Raw genomic sequence first — 13,970 nt, forward strand, 5'->3', positions numbered from 1 at the left:
ACTGGGCTTTATTCTTGAATCAGTCCTAGAAGACCATTGACAAGGTGGTGAAATATAATACTAGCGAAGTGATCTTCTGATGGATATAATTGATCATTAGGCCAGAGTTGAAATGAATACCTAAATGAGGGCAGGGTGAAGTTAGCAACACTGAAAAGTAGGAACATTATATCATGGATCTATCAGAAATTCCATTACGCATTGGCTCATGTTTGACAAACGACTGAAAAATCATTCCTAGTTCCATTTGTCAATGCAGTGCCAAATCAGGCAGATTATTAACCTTTGTTTGTTGCCACAGTGATAGAAATTGCTAAAAGCCATTCAGCAAAATAGAAATGCTAAGTTTAAACTGAAAAAATATCTGTTGTATGAAAAACTGAATTCTGATCTTGTGACATCTTATCATTTAACTTTACTCCAAGATTCAAAAACTGTTCATGAGCAATTTTATGATATGTTCGAGAGCTTTGTGGGTTCTTCAGTTATTTCATACAGAATGGAGTGTTGGACGCCTTAAAGTTATGAGTAGACATTCTAATGATCGTTTTTTTTCTTACCCTCTTGAAGAGTGTTTTGGAAAAAATGAAAATAAAAAAATTCCAGAAATTAAATTTACTTCATAATGATAAACTTTGTATGCAGTTAGTAATTACCTATGAATCCCACTGATGCTTACTCCAAGGGGATTGAGAGGAGAAAAAAACATGATTGTAAGGTTGGGAAAAGTAGCTAGTGTATTGGTAATAATTTAGAGGAAAAACATCATGTTAACAGATTTAAAACTGATGAGGAAACAGTGTATTATGCACTGACAAGTCAATGCCTCTAAATGTATTGAAATTAAATTCATAGAAAAGGCAAAAAGCAAAAAGATTATGACAAAATTGTACTTAAAAAAAGATTTGAGACACATAATTCCGAATTACGGATCATTCAAAATAGATGCATTGGCATCAAAGAAATATGTCTATGTTCGATTCTGGCGACAAATTCCTTTCACGTAAATGCATCCACACATTAAAGACATGCAAGAGTTTCTGCGGAACACTGGAAAAAGACATGATTACGATAATGTACAATAATTGGGGACGATTGCAATGGACAGAGCATAAATTTAAAAAACAAAAATTCAAACAAATCACACATTGACTCATTGCCAACCATTGACAACCGCTGACAAACTCATAAAATATAAATTTTCACTTAAACTTATGTTACAATTAATTTAAATTGGCTAATTTTTGCTGTGGGAGTTGTAATGTTCCAGTAAATACTTTTTGAATTTTACTTGATTCGGCCATAGGTCTGCTGCCTGGATATTCAGCGGACTCTCATTGTTTGGTTCTGAAACAAGAATATTATTATGGTTAGGAGAAAAATAATCTCGGAAGACAACCATGAACAAATTCTACCAAGTACATATTCCTTCAGTTCCAAAGAATATAAAAATAAATAATTCCATGACTGAGTTTAAACATCTGTATCTGACACAAGAACTTTAAATACTTCATAAATCCTTTGGGGATTTCTGAGAAGTTAGGTCCCAAGCTAGATCGACAATTCTCCTCAGCAATGCCAGATTGTTAAAAACACATATAATAGTTCAACATAATTTTCAGGCAAAATTTGTTGTTCAAAACGTCACACCCACTTGAGAAAGCAAATGAAGGTGATTTGACGATTTATCCCTAACATTTTTTCATTATTTTCCCTGACATTTCCAGGTTTTTTTTTTTAAAATTCCCTGACATTCTCCTGTTTTCTCAGTATTCTCTGCTGTGGTAACCCTGTCCCTATCAAATCTACTTCGTTTTTTCATCATAGAATTTATCAAAAATTAGTCTGACGAAATGTCAAATGTTTGGGACAAAGAACCCCACCCACTCCTTGTAGAAATGTGTGCCACGATCGATTTTTAAAGTTTTTTTGTTGTTTTACATTCGTCTATGGATGCTGATCAAAAGTCATCATTACGTCAACTTTCTACAAGCCACCGTTAAGGCACAAGTTGCTCTTGAGGTTTCGATAATTTCCAGGGCAGGCCGGCTAAAATCAAAACGCAGTATGTTTTTGTCTGGTGAGGACGACAGAGTGGGAGAGAAAGAGAGAAACTGATTTGGACGGTGAAAAGAAAAATGTACGGAATTCAAGATGAGACTGACACTCGTATGCTGATCGGTTTCCCTGTTTACGTGATTCACACTCACTCGACCGACCCAAACCGTACTCAAGTACTGCACTACCTTCATTTATGCAAGAAATTATTGGAACTTTTTCTGTGGATTTGTGCAAAAACGGTGCCTTGTAGAAAGCTGGCGCCAAGATGACTTTTGATCAGCATCCATAGACGAATTTGAAACAATAAAAAAATTAAAAATCGATCGTGATACACATCCCCATTAAGTGTGTGCAGGGTCCTTTGTCCAGAACTTCCATGACTTTTCTTTCCTCTTGAAACAATAATCTATGAAAATGTTGAACTTTTAAGTTCCCTTGGTTCTCTCAGAAAAATTCAGTTGCAACATTGCAGATGTCTCTTATACCTTATTATTGAATCAAAGAGCAAATCAACATTTTTCCAACACTAGCTACTTGTTCCACTTATCGAAAATTTTTCCTCTAAAATTTCAAATAAAAAAGTTGACATGATTGCTTTTGGAACAATAAAATAGCAGCAGAGATGTGAAAGCACTGCAATCAAAACAAATGGTTTCTGAAATCAGTTATTGGGATATTTGTTAACCTGACGCTTTCAAAACAAAACCTGCCCTTCTGGGGTAAAGCAGGGGACCTGTACTCATACCTCTGATAGAAAGGCAAGACAGAAGGTAAAGAAGGTAATATAATGTGAGAAAACCTTGCAGGCAAAGATAATAGAGGGATTACCAATCGATTAACCTTCTTCAAACCACCATGAGAAAAGAAACAGTGGAATCATTCAATTTTTCTTACCTCCCAGCAGTGACTGTATCGAAAGAAGTATTGTCCGAATGTCATACAGAGCTGACCACTTTTCCTTAAGGATATCTAAACAGATGTTACCACATGTGTCCACGTTTGGATGAAAACAAGGCGTTTTAAATTTCACAACAGGGGCCGAATAAGGATAACCGCTACCGAATTCCAAAGCTAATTTGTACGTCAGACCCTCGTAGACCTACAAAAAAAGAATAAGTTGCAAATCAATGGACAGCATCATAATATCGAAATGCCTAACTAAGCATGGAAACAGATAGTGAAAACTTGTAAATTAGGAACTAATAATAGAGATGTGGCTTGTCAATTTAAAGAAATAAAATAATTTTCTAGACTGTTTAATGATTCATTTTACTGATTCCTTTAATCAATTCATTACTTAAAATGTCCAATACCTATTGTGCGTTTTCCTGCTGTAGTGATGAAATTATTTTCTTCTTATTGTAATTTTCTTCCAGTTAGCATATTGAGCCAGAAAGACTGCATACTTGGAAAAGGCATCGGTGATGCTAGGGAGATATGGGATAAAGTACGCTAGAAAAATAATTCATTTTCAGGAGGTCAGCATTCACTTGATCAGCTACGCTACTGCTGTGAGTGAATGGGTTTTTAAAAACTCAAACATCTGAAATATTGCTGATCCCCAACTTATATCTTCTGACCTCAATTGCTGGACGGACATTATAACTGACTGATGATTGGGAGATCTTAGATTTTAATTCGCCAGCAACTCAAGTTCTTCATATTTTTAAGAATAAATTCCCGATATTATGACAGGTATTTGTTATTTTGGTGTCATTGCCAGTGAATATGTGACTCCTCCTTAATTACTCAACAAAGACAATTAAAACAAGTAAAACAAAAATTAAGAATAAAGAAGAGAGTTTGAACTTACAGTTGAGTCTGGGCCAGTAACGGTTGCTACCCATTTGAAAAGGTTTTCACCTTCTGGAAAAGCTGATACACCTTTCTCTCCACTCATCTGAGGAAAATGATCGAATTAGATATTTTTTGAGTTTTACTTTTACTGAGAAGACATGTGCTATTAAAAACTGTGGCAGTTTAAATGAATATGAATATGAAATGAATGATTTAATGAATATGAAATGAAAGTATATGAGGACTTATCTGTAATAATAGCGGATGTGAAAAATTACCTTTTCGAAACACGCTTAAAAAACTGTTTTGTTCACGCAAAAATTTAATATGTTTGGCTCTGGCATAATGTACAGATCTCGAGGATCACATCTCAAGTATTTTCTCAAAATTTTCTTGATGCCAAAACAGTTTTTTGAATGTGTTTCGAAAAGGTAAATTTTCACATCCGCTATTGTTACAGATAAGTCCTCATATACTGGTTACATAGTTATGTTTACATAACTCCTCGGTGGAGTAGCATCTAGGTGATACAGATCTTAAAGTTTATTCCAAGATAGTGAACATGATTGCTCTAAAAGTATGCTGACACTAAAGTCCTTTTGAATACAAATTTTCTCTGCGATTATAGTGGGGATACTTTCTAAAACGTAAATTATTACTATGTCATAGGAAGAACAGTTTGTTGCCTCAGAAAAACTTGGAGCCTCCTAGATCATTCTTGCCACAATGCTTTACAAACATTGCTAAAGTACCTATTGAAGCCAAGCTACCTCATTTTGGCAGCAGGAGACCAAACTCAACAAGCCAGTTATATAGTTGAGAAGTTTCTGCCCCCTGCCGGTATCTACTGTGCAAGTGCCCAAGTTTTTAAATTTGAGATTGTACACTTCATATTACTTCTTTGTATTTTGCTTGTTTCTCAGTTGTATACTGACAATTTACTACCTGCAAGTTTCAGCTATTATTACAGAGGCTTTACTTAAATGAGTAAATTGTGATTCTTAGGTTCATGATATTCGAATTTATTAGTTAAACCGCACTATTAAATTGACGGCTCCTTTGTATGAAATGAACCAAAATTCTGCCCATCTAAGTACTTGGGAAAAACAGTAAACTTTTCTATGCAGGAATGGCAATAATATCAAGGCTTCTCTTATTCATGAAGAATATAAGATCATATGATTAAAATACTATTCAAAGATTCAAACTCACCATGAGAACCATCAGCTCTTTTTGAAGTCTGCAACAAAGAATAACTCAATGATTAGAATAGCTTTTTGAATTAGTTTGATAGCGGTTGAATATCAGTGCAGAAATTTACATGGTTTTTTCAATTGCTCTCCGCAGGGGTAATCATTCGTAAATAAATAGTTCAAGAGTTTCCCAAGGATAAAATAATTTACATTGCAAATGATTTCATGAATTTGTCATTACTAGATATGAGATTTTTGAACAAAAAACTGCTCTGGATGCTTATAGGAACTGCAAAAATTATCACAGAACTTGCTAGGTAATCCTCTCACTTATGGTAAATGGATGGTTGCAACACTCAAAGAGAAATCATTCCATTGAATATGTTTGATGCACATCTTTTACTTCAAAATCAAGTAAGATCATTGTTTTGACTTCACAGGGTACCATGAACGAAACGCACTTAAAAAAGTCGGATGCAACCCACCGCAAATTCTAGAAGGGGTGATAGTACATTTCAACACTTAACTTCTGCTGTGCTTCCTTCCTGAATAAATTTGCTCTTGAATTTAGGACTGAGAAATTGTAATTGAGGGGCTTGGAAGACAAGGTGCACAAGTGCAGTTTTTGCTGTTTCAAGTAATACGTGTTTGAAGTTTCGAAATTACATGGATTCTTATGGTGAAAAGAAAGTTCAAACTGTCTTTTTGATGCGTAATAATTGGAATTTAGGAGCGCATTTGTCACAGCATATGCATTAAGACTAGTTTTACTTAGATTCATTGTTATCTCAACTTTTTCGAAAACTGCACTTATGCGCCTTGTCCTTCAAGCCCTTCAATTCATTTTTATTTAGAAACAGAATTTATGCTTCAAATATGGTGGGCCAAGAGTTACCAGATGTCAAAAAAATTAAAGAACTTCATTCTATTTGTTTCTTCATTTTAAGAAAGTATTGAAACTTTAAACTTGATTTGGAAACATAATTTCCAACTCCCTTTCCCACTATATGGCATCTAATCGTAACAGTTTTTTTTCCCAACCGCACACAATTATTCTTTAGGACCCTTTTCAAATTTCTCATTTGACTCAAGAACTCCTCATTCATGTCTCTAGGTGTGTATTTCTTCTTGAACTTGTTCAGTAATCATTACTGATCTGAATGAATGCGATTCTCAACAACCTTTCGGTTTTATTCATGATTGACTATTTTCTGTAATTGCTGGACAGATCAAACTTTCTGGCATTTCCTTCTTCTTGAATAACTTAGTACCCCAATGTGATAATTTATTTAAACTTAATAGTTGATGGTAGAGTTTACTCAGAGCTTCTGCAGTTTTATGAAAAATTAGTTAATTGAATAGCAATTTCTTTATTCCATCAATTAAATCCTCTAGCATTAGATGTACATGCGAACTACTTAACTCCTTACTGAACTGACGTTTGCCAGCTTGTCAAACGTAATCTATCCATTGATGGAAAATAAAAAAAAATCAACTACAGTATGAAAATATTGAGGAGAATGCTTGCTGAAATATGTATTCCAAAAACAGACATTGCTCTCTGAAATAGTAGATTGGGTGAGATCGATAACAATCTCTGTCTCCGAGGTGAAAATGGGTGCCGCTCCTTCCCCAGATAAAGGAAGACTTGCCCGAGTAGAACTTGTGATGGCGAATCCTTGAGGATCCATGTAATACTAAACTCGCTAAAAGTTTACCAGGAATTGAGACTAAGATGCTTTCAGCAGAACACTGGAGTTTTTAGGCTTGCAGAGCTTCAATTCCTGATTCTGAGACTGCAGTGGAAACAGATTATAACCTACAACTTGGAGTCGTGATGAAGGAAAATTTGTGAGACACAAAAGAAACATTACCTTTTGGTAACTGCATGATTATCTTGTGAGATGTGCTGAGTTCCCTCACTTGTTTTACTTTCCGTTGGAGAATTTATGTGCGAGGAGACTGAGGGGTTGATGTTTTGAGCCATTAAAGAAGTCGAAAAGGAATAACAGTAAGGACCAGCAAGGGGATCTAAACTTATTTCTGACGGCACTTTCACCAACGTTGTAAAGGAGATATGTCTATAAAAGAAGAAACTATTGTTTGCTTGACTTAATAACTAATTTCACAAATTAAAACGAAAATTGTCTTCCTTTTGCTGAGGAGGACTCAGAAATTCGTTGGACTTGGAGATGGAGAAGAGGAGCTGGAGCATAGAGAAAGTAGAGTACCTTCATTACATTTTACGTCACAACGAATAAGTTTACATAAGTTCTATAGAAAACTGTGGTTATTTTGGAGCAGGTTTGGCGTGAAGTAGTTTGAGAGTTACTTTTTATTCTTATTTTCTATTGGCTAATTTAGAAGGCATTTTATTACGTCATTCTATTTGAATCTAGAATCTATGACGTCACTCTGGGCAAATCTTCGAAAATCCCTCGGTCCCTCCCTCCTCTCCCTCCCCTTCAAGGCAACAACATGCGACTTGTGATAGTTGATTAGATAGATGATTTCCATTTCTTCCTTTATTATTCATGTATTGTAATTAATAATTTATTATTCAATATTCACTCAAGATTTCTGGTAGTGTATTGCCTGGCAGTTTTCTGAAGTATCTGTAAAATTTATGACACCTTTCTGTTGCTATAGTTTCTCTTTTTTTTTGTGTGTCTACAGGAAGACGAAGAATCTGAAAGTTCAACATGTTGACTTCCAAAATTGCTTTCATAACTGGTAAGTTGCTGGAACATTGGACTTTGATCATTTCGTGCTCTTCATGATGTCTGTTTTATCATTGACATCATTGACGCCTCTCTGAACTGAAAAAGTAGTCTAACCAAAGAAGAGAAATGTTAGGTATGTTGTCGTACTTCCCAGTCATGAGCACTGAGATTTAGGAATTCTCCTTTAAAAGCAAACTTGTTGATATAGCCTGAAAATAGCCAGGATTGGCCATTACGGCAATTAATTTTAAGGGAGTCAAAACTTCCGATTCATTCATATAATTCTTATTGGAGCTCCCTTCCAAAAATTAATTGCTGCTATGAATATGCTATGAACTGTTCCTGAACAAGATACAATTTTGGAGATGAGATCTTTAATCTTAGTCTTAGAGTCATGTTGATGGGTCATGGAGTCATAGTTTATCAATCAATGCAACTTTTCTTCCTGCCGTTAGCATCAGTCTTTGTGAAAAAAATTTACCGTAATCCAATATACTTTTACGCCTGTCATTTTTTGTAGGAGCTGGTAGTGGGATTGGAAGAGCTTCTTGTCAGCTGCTGGCCAAAGAAGGAGCAACAGTCATTGCAACGGACCTCAAAAGCTCTGCAGCAGAAGCAACTGTGAAATCTCTCCCAGGTAGGTAAAAGATTTGAGGTCAAATTCAAATTTCGCTTATTTTACTTCACTTAACAGGCGAGGAGTAACAGCGAACAGGCAATGTAAAATCAGTAAATTTTAAATTAATGAAACTGTGCACCGCCTTTTAAGAAATACTTGTGTTGGGTGTTGCAAACCTAGGAAAATGGAATGGAAGTAATAACACAAATTCACAGTTTAGTTTCTAAAATTAGCGTCAAACAGAAATAAACTGGTCATTGTTTTGTAAAAAATTTAAGTATGGGAAATGAGAAATCAATGGTGTAGTTACCAGACTGCAAGAGTCTAGGTTGGCAGCATTACCTTTAGACTTTCTGTCATTCTATTATTTAAATGGGAAACTACTGAACATTAATACTTGAAGACTTCCGTGATTTTTCTTCGCTTTGCAAAAAAAACTCTGTGAAAACTTCAAGAAATGATATCGATCTGTATCCCCTCCAAAAATATAATGGGATAGGTAGAAGATTTTCAAATACCTCTTAACAAGATACGTAGTCTGGTAGTTTCATCATCGAAATGGATCTTGTTTGCATGTTTGTTACTTACTTTATTTATTTGGATATGGATTTTCTAAGGATGAATTTAATTTGATTTCTTTTTCAGGAACAAATCATGTTTCAATGGGATTGGATGTATCAAAGGATGAACAAGTTCAAAGCATTTTTAGCAATTTAAAGGCTCAGTCAAAGGTTCCATCGATAATAATAAATTGTGCAGGAATAACCGGAGATTCATTTTTAGTGGATGCAACAAAAGACGTTTTTCAGAGGGTTGTTGATGTAAATCTAGGGGTAAGATAAGTTACTATGAACTTTTACTTAGTATAGATGGAATTATCACATTTAGACACAATCTATCTGAAAACGGACCATTTATAGTAACACCAAACCAGCAGAAAATCAACAGCAAAAATATCCTCTCAGAAGTAAACTAAAAATGTTTGGTCCTTTTTGCCGAAAAATATCCATTTTGATAAGCTTGCATGTCTTTAATTTGACCAAAAAAATTGAATCCCAAAAGCAATGACTATTTTTTAACACTTTATTTTTGTTAAAAAGTCTGTACCATTTAAGAAAGGACTTCTTAAATATTCTCAACGTAAATGAACAAAGTAAGAAAGCTTCTTGTGTGACCTTCATGTAAAAATGCCCTTCACACTTTTGCAAGTTTTCAGTCAGGTAATTCATTTTAATAAATTTGTTTAAGGTATTTCTGTCAATTCTTAAATTCAATGTTAATCTCTTGGCACAATGATTTATAAATGACAGTACCTAGCACAACTAAAGGAATTTTAAAGACTGCTGGTACAAAACTCTTCAAAATTGCAAATTTGGTAGGACATGGGTGTAATATTCTAAGATTATCTGTTACTCATCGATGAAAAGCCAGCTATTCCTTCTAGTTCTTACTAGCCTCTTTTGCCTTTTCATAAAAATAGACTGAGGCACCTCTCCTTGGTCAGTCGAGTCACAGTTCTCTGTTTCAGGCCAGGACTTAAAGGGTCTTGCCCTTAAAATGTTGGAAAATATGGTCTCTTAAGTAAGTCCTTTAAATTATAAATCAGAAAAAAGTTTTATATCAACCTGAAAAATCAGGACATTTAAGATAGTAAATAAAAAAATTAGCATGAGTACTTTTCAATGAATACCCAAATTAATGTTCTGCTCATAACTAGGGGACGTTTTCCGTTGCTCAAAATGCGTGCAAAGCCCTCATGGAGGCTAAATCACCAGGATCAATTGTCAATGTGTCGAGTATTGTTGCAACCATGGGGAATGTAGGGCAGTGCTCTTACGGTGCAAGTAAGGCAGGAGTTGTAGGGTTCACAAAAAGTCTGGCACTGGAAATGGCCAAGTAAGTCTCATCTGTCTTGCTGCGAAGTGAGTCCTTTATGAATGAACTTTTTAAACTCGGTGGTACAATTCGGCCTCCTATGGGGTAGTGGTTGGAGCGCTGGCTCTAAAATCAGGAGGGCCCCGATTCCATTCCCAGCCAGGTGACTGGAGTTTGATGGTCTTAAATGATGGTTGCCTAAGGTTGGTCCATATCTAGATACTAAGGCGATGGGATTACAACAGAAAGTGCAGGATTACCCCCATTGAGTTATTTGAAGTGTACAAAAAATAAAAAGAGATGCATGGCAATTGAATCTCAACGGTACTATATGGACTTTGTTTGCTGTCACTGAATAAACTCTGTTTTCGTTGTGGTGTTGGCTTAGAATAATGGCTCGGGCACCTTTTCATAAAATTATAAATTACTAAGTTTGTTGTTTGAATTATTGCCCCACTTAAACTTCAAAATATTGGAATCTTCAACATTGAGTATCTACTCTTTTTGAATGCAACTATTGGGAAACACTTCTGGAGATTCATGACCCAATGAACATTTAAAATTTATTTTAATGCCTGTACATTAATCTCTCCTTAAAGAATGTCTCTTAGAGGAATCTTTAATCAATCGGCATATTCTTTCCTATTAATTCCTATAAACTTCGAAATATTCCACCAACAAGGAGATGGAGGTGACTTATGACTGACTGCAACCTTAAAAAAGTACTTTCAATACCTTCAAAAACCTTCCAAAATCTTCATTACTTAAAAAAGTATTATCAAATTGATAAAATAAAACCATCCAAAAGCATGCATTTGTCATTCAGCCAATGGAAGATGCCAAGCTTCATATTGTTCACATCTTATGCCAAGGCATCATTTCAACCAAATGATGTTAAATGATGTACTTAAGGTTCAAAACTGGCTTTCGTAACTCACATTAATTTCAACTTTTAACTCATCACTCTTTACTGTTCTCAGGTATAATATAAGATGCAATGCTGTAATGCCTGGTTTCACTGACACGCCAATGGTTCAGGCAGTTCCGGAGAAAGTAAAAGCCTTAATTTTAGCCCAGATTCCCCTGCAAAGAATGGCTGCTCCGGAAGGTAATGAATAATTATTTGTTTTATGTTTCACTTGCATTCATATACTTGAAGGTCAAGAGTAACTTACATACTTTTCTGATACAATTTCCAACACAATACATCTGAAGAAAAGTTGAAGAGGAAGCAAGAGCTGCGATTTGGAAGACAGGCTGCCAGATGGCCAGCGGAGGTGATGAAGTTGCCACTGATATTGAGCATCAGTTCTCTCTTGCTTTAAAGACTGGCTGGGGTCTGTATCTTTAGCTCCCATAGAAAATAATATCTGAGCTTTAGATTTCGTGAAATAAATCTAGAACTCTTAGCCAGATGGGAAGCTTTGAATGGAGTAATAGGAAGGGTTTCTAGCACTGAAGTACTACCAATAATTTTGAGGTAGGGCTTTCCTTGATCAGATTTCATTGTTGAGCTTTTTTTAATTTCTTGCCATCCTGATGAGACAAGAGAATGATTCATTGGGACTCAACTACCTAGTATGGTTTCTTTTCAAAATTTCATGCAGAATATATGAAAACGTTAACCACAAAAGTTTGTGTTCTCTACAGTAACCAGCTCTTACCAAAGTCATTCTCGAATTATTCATTTCTGTTGAGTGCAGAGAGCACTTTTTCTGAACCTCTTGTTACACTCGTATTCGAAAAATGATGCTACCGCTGCCTCCGAGGGATAGCTGTCATATATTTGCAAGTTTGTTTGCACCTTTCAATTCTCCATGAATCAAAGGCAAACCAAGGCAATTACTGTGTTAAATCCATTTTAGTCCAGACTTGGTTTGTGAATGAATGCTAGTGTTTAAAGTTTCTATTGATATCAGTGAATTAAAACTTCCTGCCTGTAAGAAAGCCAAACACACTTTTCAATAAAGGTCAGATGGACCCATAAAAACGAACTAATTCGCCAGGCAAATAACATGAGTTTAGTTTTCTAAAAATCTCCTCTCTCCTCTGACACAGGATGTGTCTAAAATTGTGGAAAGGGAATTAAACTCTCTAAAAATTTTATTTTACTACACAACTTCGGCAATTAATTTTGAGACTGGTTTGATTCAAGTATACATGAGTTTTTCACAAGCTGAAAGTGAAATTGATAATAAGAGGAAAAAACGCTGTTTCTTACTTACTTATGAGATGACTTTACAAATGGTCCATGTATCCGTAATATTCTAAATAAAGTTTTAATAAAAGAAATTGTGTATTTGTACTTTGTAACACCTCCAATGTGATGCTTGATTTTTTACTTTGTCGAGTGGTCCATCGACACCTTAAAGCAAAAGATCCCCCCCCCCCCTCTCTTCTTCATCTTATCATTTAACGAGGCCAGTGGTACATTACCCTAATTTTTTTGCTTGTTTTTTCTAGAAATTGCTGAGCTGATCCTCTTTCTGGCATCGGATAAGAGCTCCTATATGACTGGAACGGCTATTCCCATATCTGGTGGATTGTACTCCTGAGTTTGAGCATTGTCTTTTTGCTGGAAGTTCTCTAATATATCTGCGGTAAAACTCCTAAGCCATGTAGCTCAGTTTGCGATGTTGCGGACTTCCTGTCATACTTTATTTTTTGAATAAAGAACTCTACGTCAATTCTTGAAAACTTCCAAAATTTTTCTTCTTTGCGTGAGACAAATTTCAAAAAAACTACCAGGAGCGATGAGGAGGGCTAATTTGTTCTCCTTGAAAATAATAAGTATGTCAACATTGCAAACTAGATGCAGGGTTGGGCAGTTTCACTGCTGATATTTATTTGGATTTCTTTCTCAGAAACCTACTTCTGATGTGTCTTTTTGAGGCTGCAAAGAATTCTATGCAGCATTGCAGCTAAAACTGATAAACAAGAGCCAACATGAGTTTGACAAGACACTCATTGTGCTAGCACAAGGTCCATATTCAACGCTTGTTCAAATGTACCGCGCAACTCGCTTGTCATCTAAATGCCCCTAGCTCTACAAAATCCTTAATTGGTATCAACCAATATCTATATTTTTCAGAATCTGATTTGATTGTGAAGGAAAAGCTGAAGTACAAATCTGAATACAAGTCTGAACTAGCAAGTAAGGTATAACCAGTTTAATTCCTTAAGACTGAATACATTGTATGGCAGTTCAGGATTTTAAAAAAAATGTATCTCATAAGTTATATACTACCTCTAATATGATCTTTGAGATTATTTGTTACTTTGATAGGAAACAAGTGGTGATAGTTCTTCTTCTGTTTCTGAAAAATGTATTTCATTTTTAGCTCATTTGTTACAATTTTGTTGCGTTTTAATAAACTTTTCTATTTTAATATGCAATTGTTTTCTCCTAACTTTCTCTTTACCTAACTGCAAACGTCCAAGGTCAGTTTAGTAAGATGCAAGCTTAAACAAGAGACTATTATCACCCTAGCACGCAAGAAAGGTCAAGACCGCCAATTAAAAAGGGAAGGCGGTAGTCAATGACTCCTTCTGCATCTGAACTGTGTTCTATTCAGGGGACAATTTTGCTTGATTCAAAGGCATGGTATGTTGGGGAGTTTTGCCCACCAAATAATTAATTAATTTTGCTCCCTCTCCTCGTAAGATTTGGCTGCAATGGCTTCATTGGAAAAGCTCATAGAT

General features: G+C 35.4%; 2 protein-coding genes across 3 annotated transcripts; one reads left to right on the plus strand and one right to left on the minus strand.

The window, feature by feature from the left end:
* Positions 1–711: 711 nt before the first annotated feature.
* vih (ubiquitin conjugating enzyme vih) lies at positions 712–7,271 on the minus strand. Its single transcript, XM_019044667.2, has 5 exons — positions 6,926–7,271; positions 5,071–5,098; positions 3,875–3,961; positions 2,956–3,160; positions 712–1,347 (listed from the first exon to the last, which is right to left on the minus strand). Exons 1-5 carry the CDS (start codon positions 7,036–7,038, stop codon positions 1,238–1,240), a joined length of 543 nt encoding a protein of 180 aa, XP_018900212.1. The 5' UTR covers positions 7,039–7,271; the 3' UTR covers positions 712–1,237.
* A 254-nt stretch (positions 7,272–7,525) lies between these two features.
* LOC109032499 ((3R)-3-hydroxyacyl-CoA dehydrogenase) lies at positions 7,526–13,657 on the plus strand. Of its 2 annotated transcripts, none has more exons than XM_019044665.2 (6): positions 7,526–7,784; positions 8,295–8,411; positions 9,039–9,226; positions 10,111–10,289; positions 11,249–11,376; positions 12,732–13,657. In XM_019044665.2, the coding sequence occupies exons 1-6, from the start codon at positions 7,754–7,756 to the stop codon at positions 12,821–12,823; spliced, it is 735 nt and encodes a 244-aa protein (XP_018900210.2). In that variant the 5' UTR covers positions 7,526–7,753; the 3' UTR covers positions 12,824–13,657. The 2 variants fall into 2 exon arrangements, with proteins under 2 accessions (XP_018900210.2, XP_072153163.1); XM_072297062.1 differs by lacking the exon at positions 7,526–7,784 and adding an exon at positions 7,796–7,907.
* The last annotated feature ends 313 nt before the right edge of the window (positions 13,658–13,970 follow it).

Source organism: Bemisia tabaci, chromosome 2, assembly GCF_918797505.1.
Source record: "Bemisia tabaci chromosome 2, PGI_BMITA_v3".
NCBI lineage: Eukaryota > Metazoa > Arthropoda > Insecta > Hemiptera > Aleyrodidae > Bemisia > Bemisia tabaci.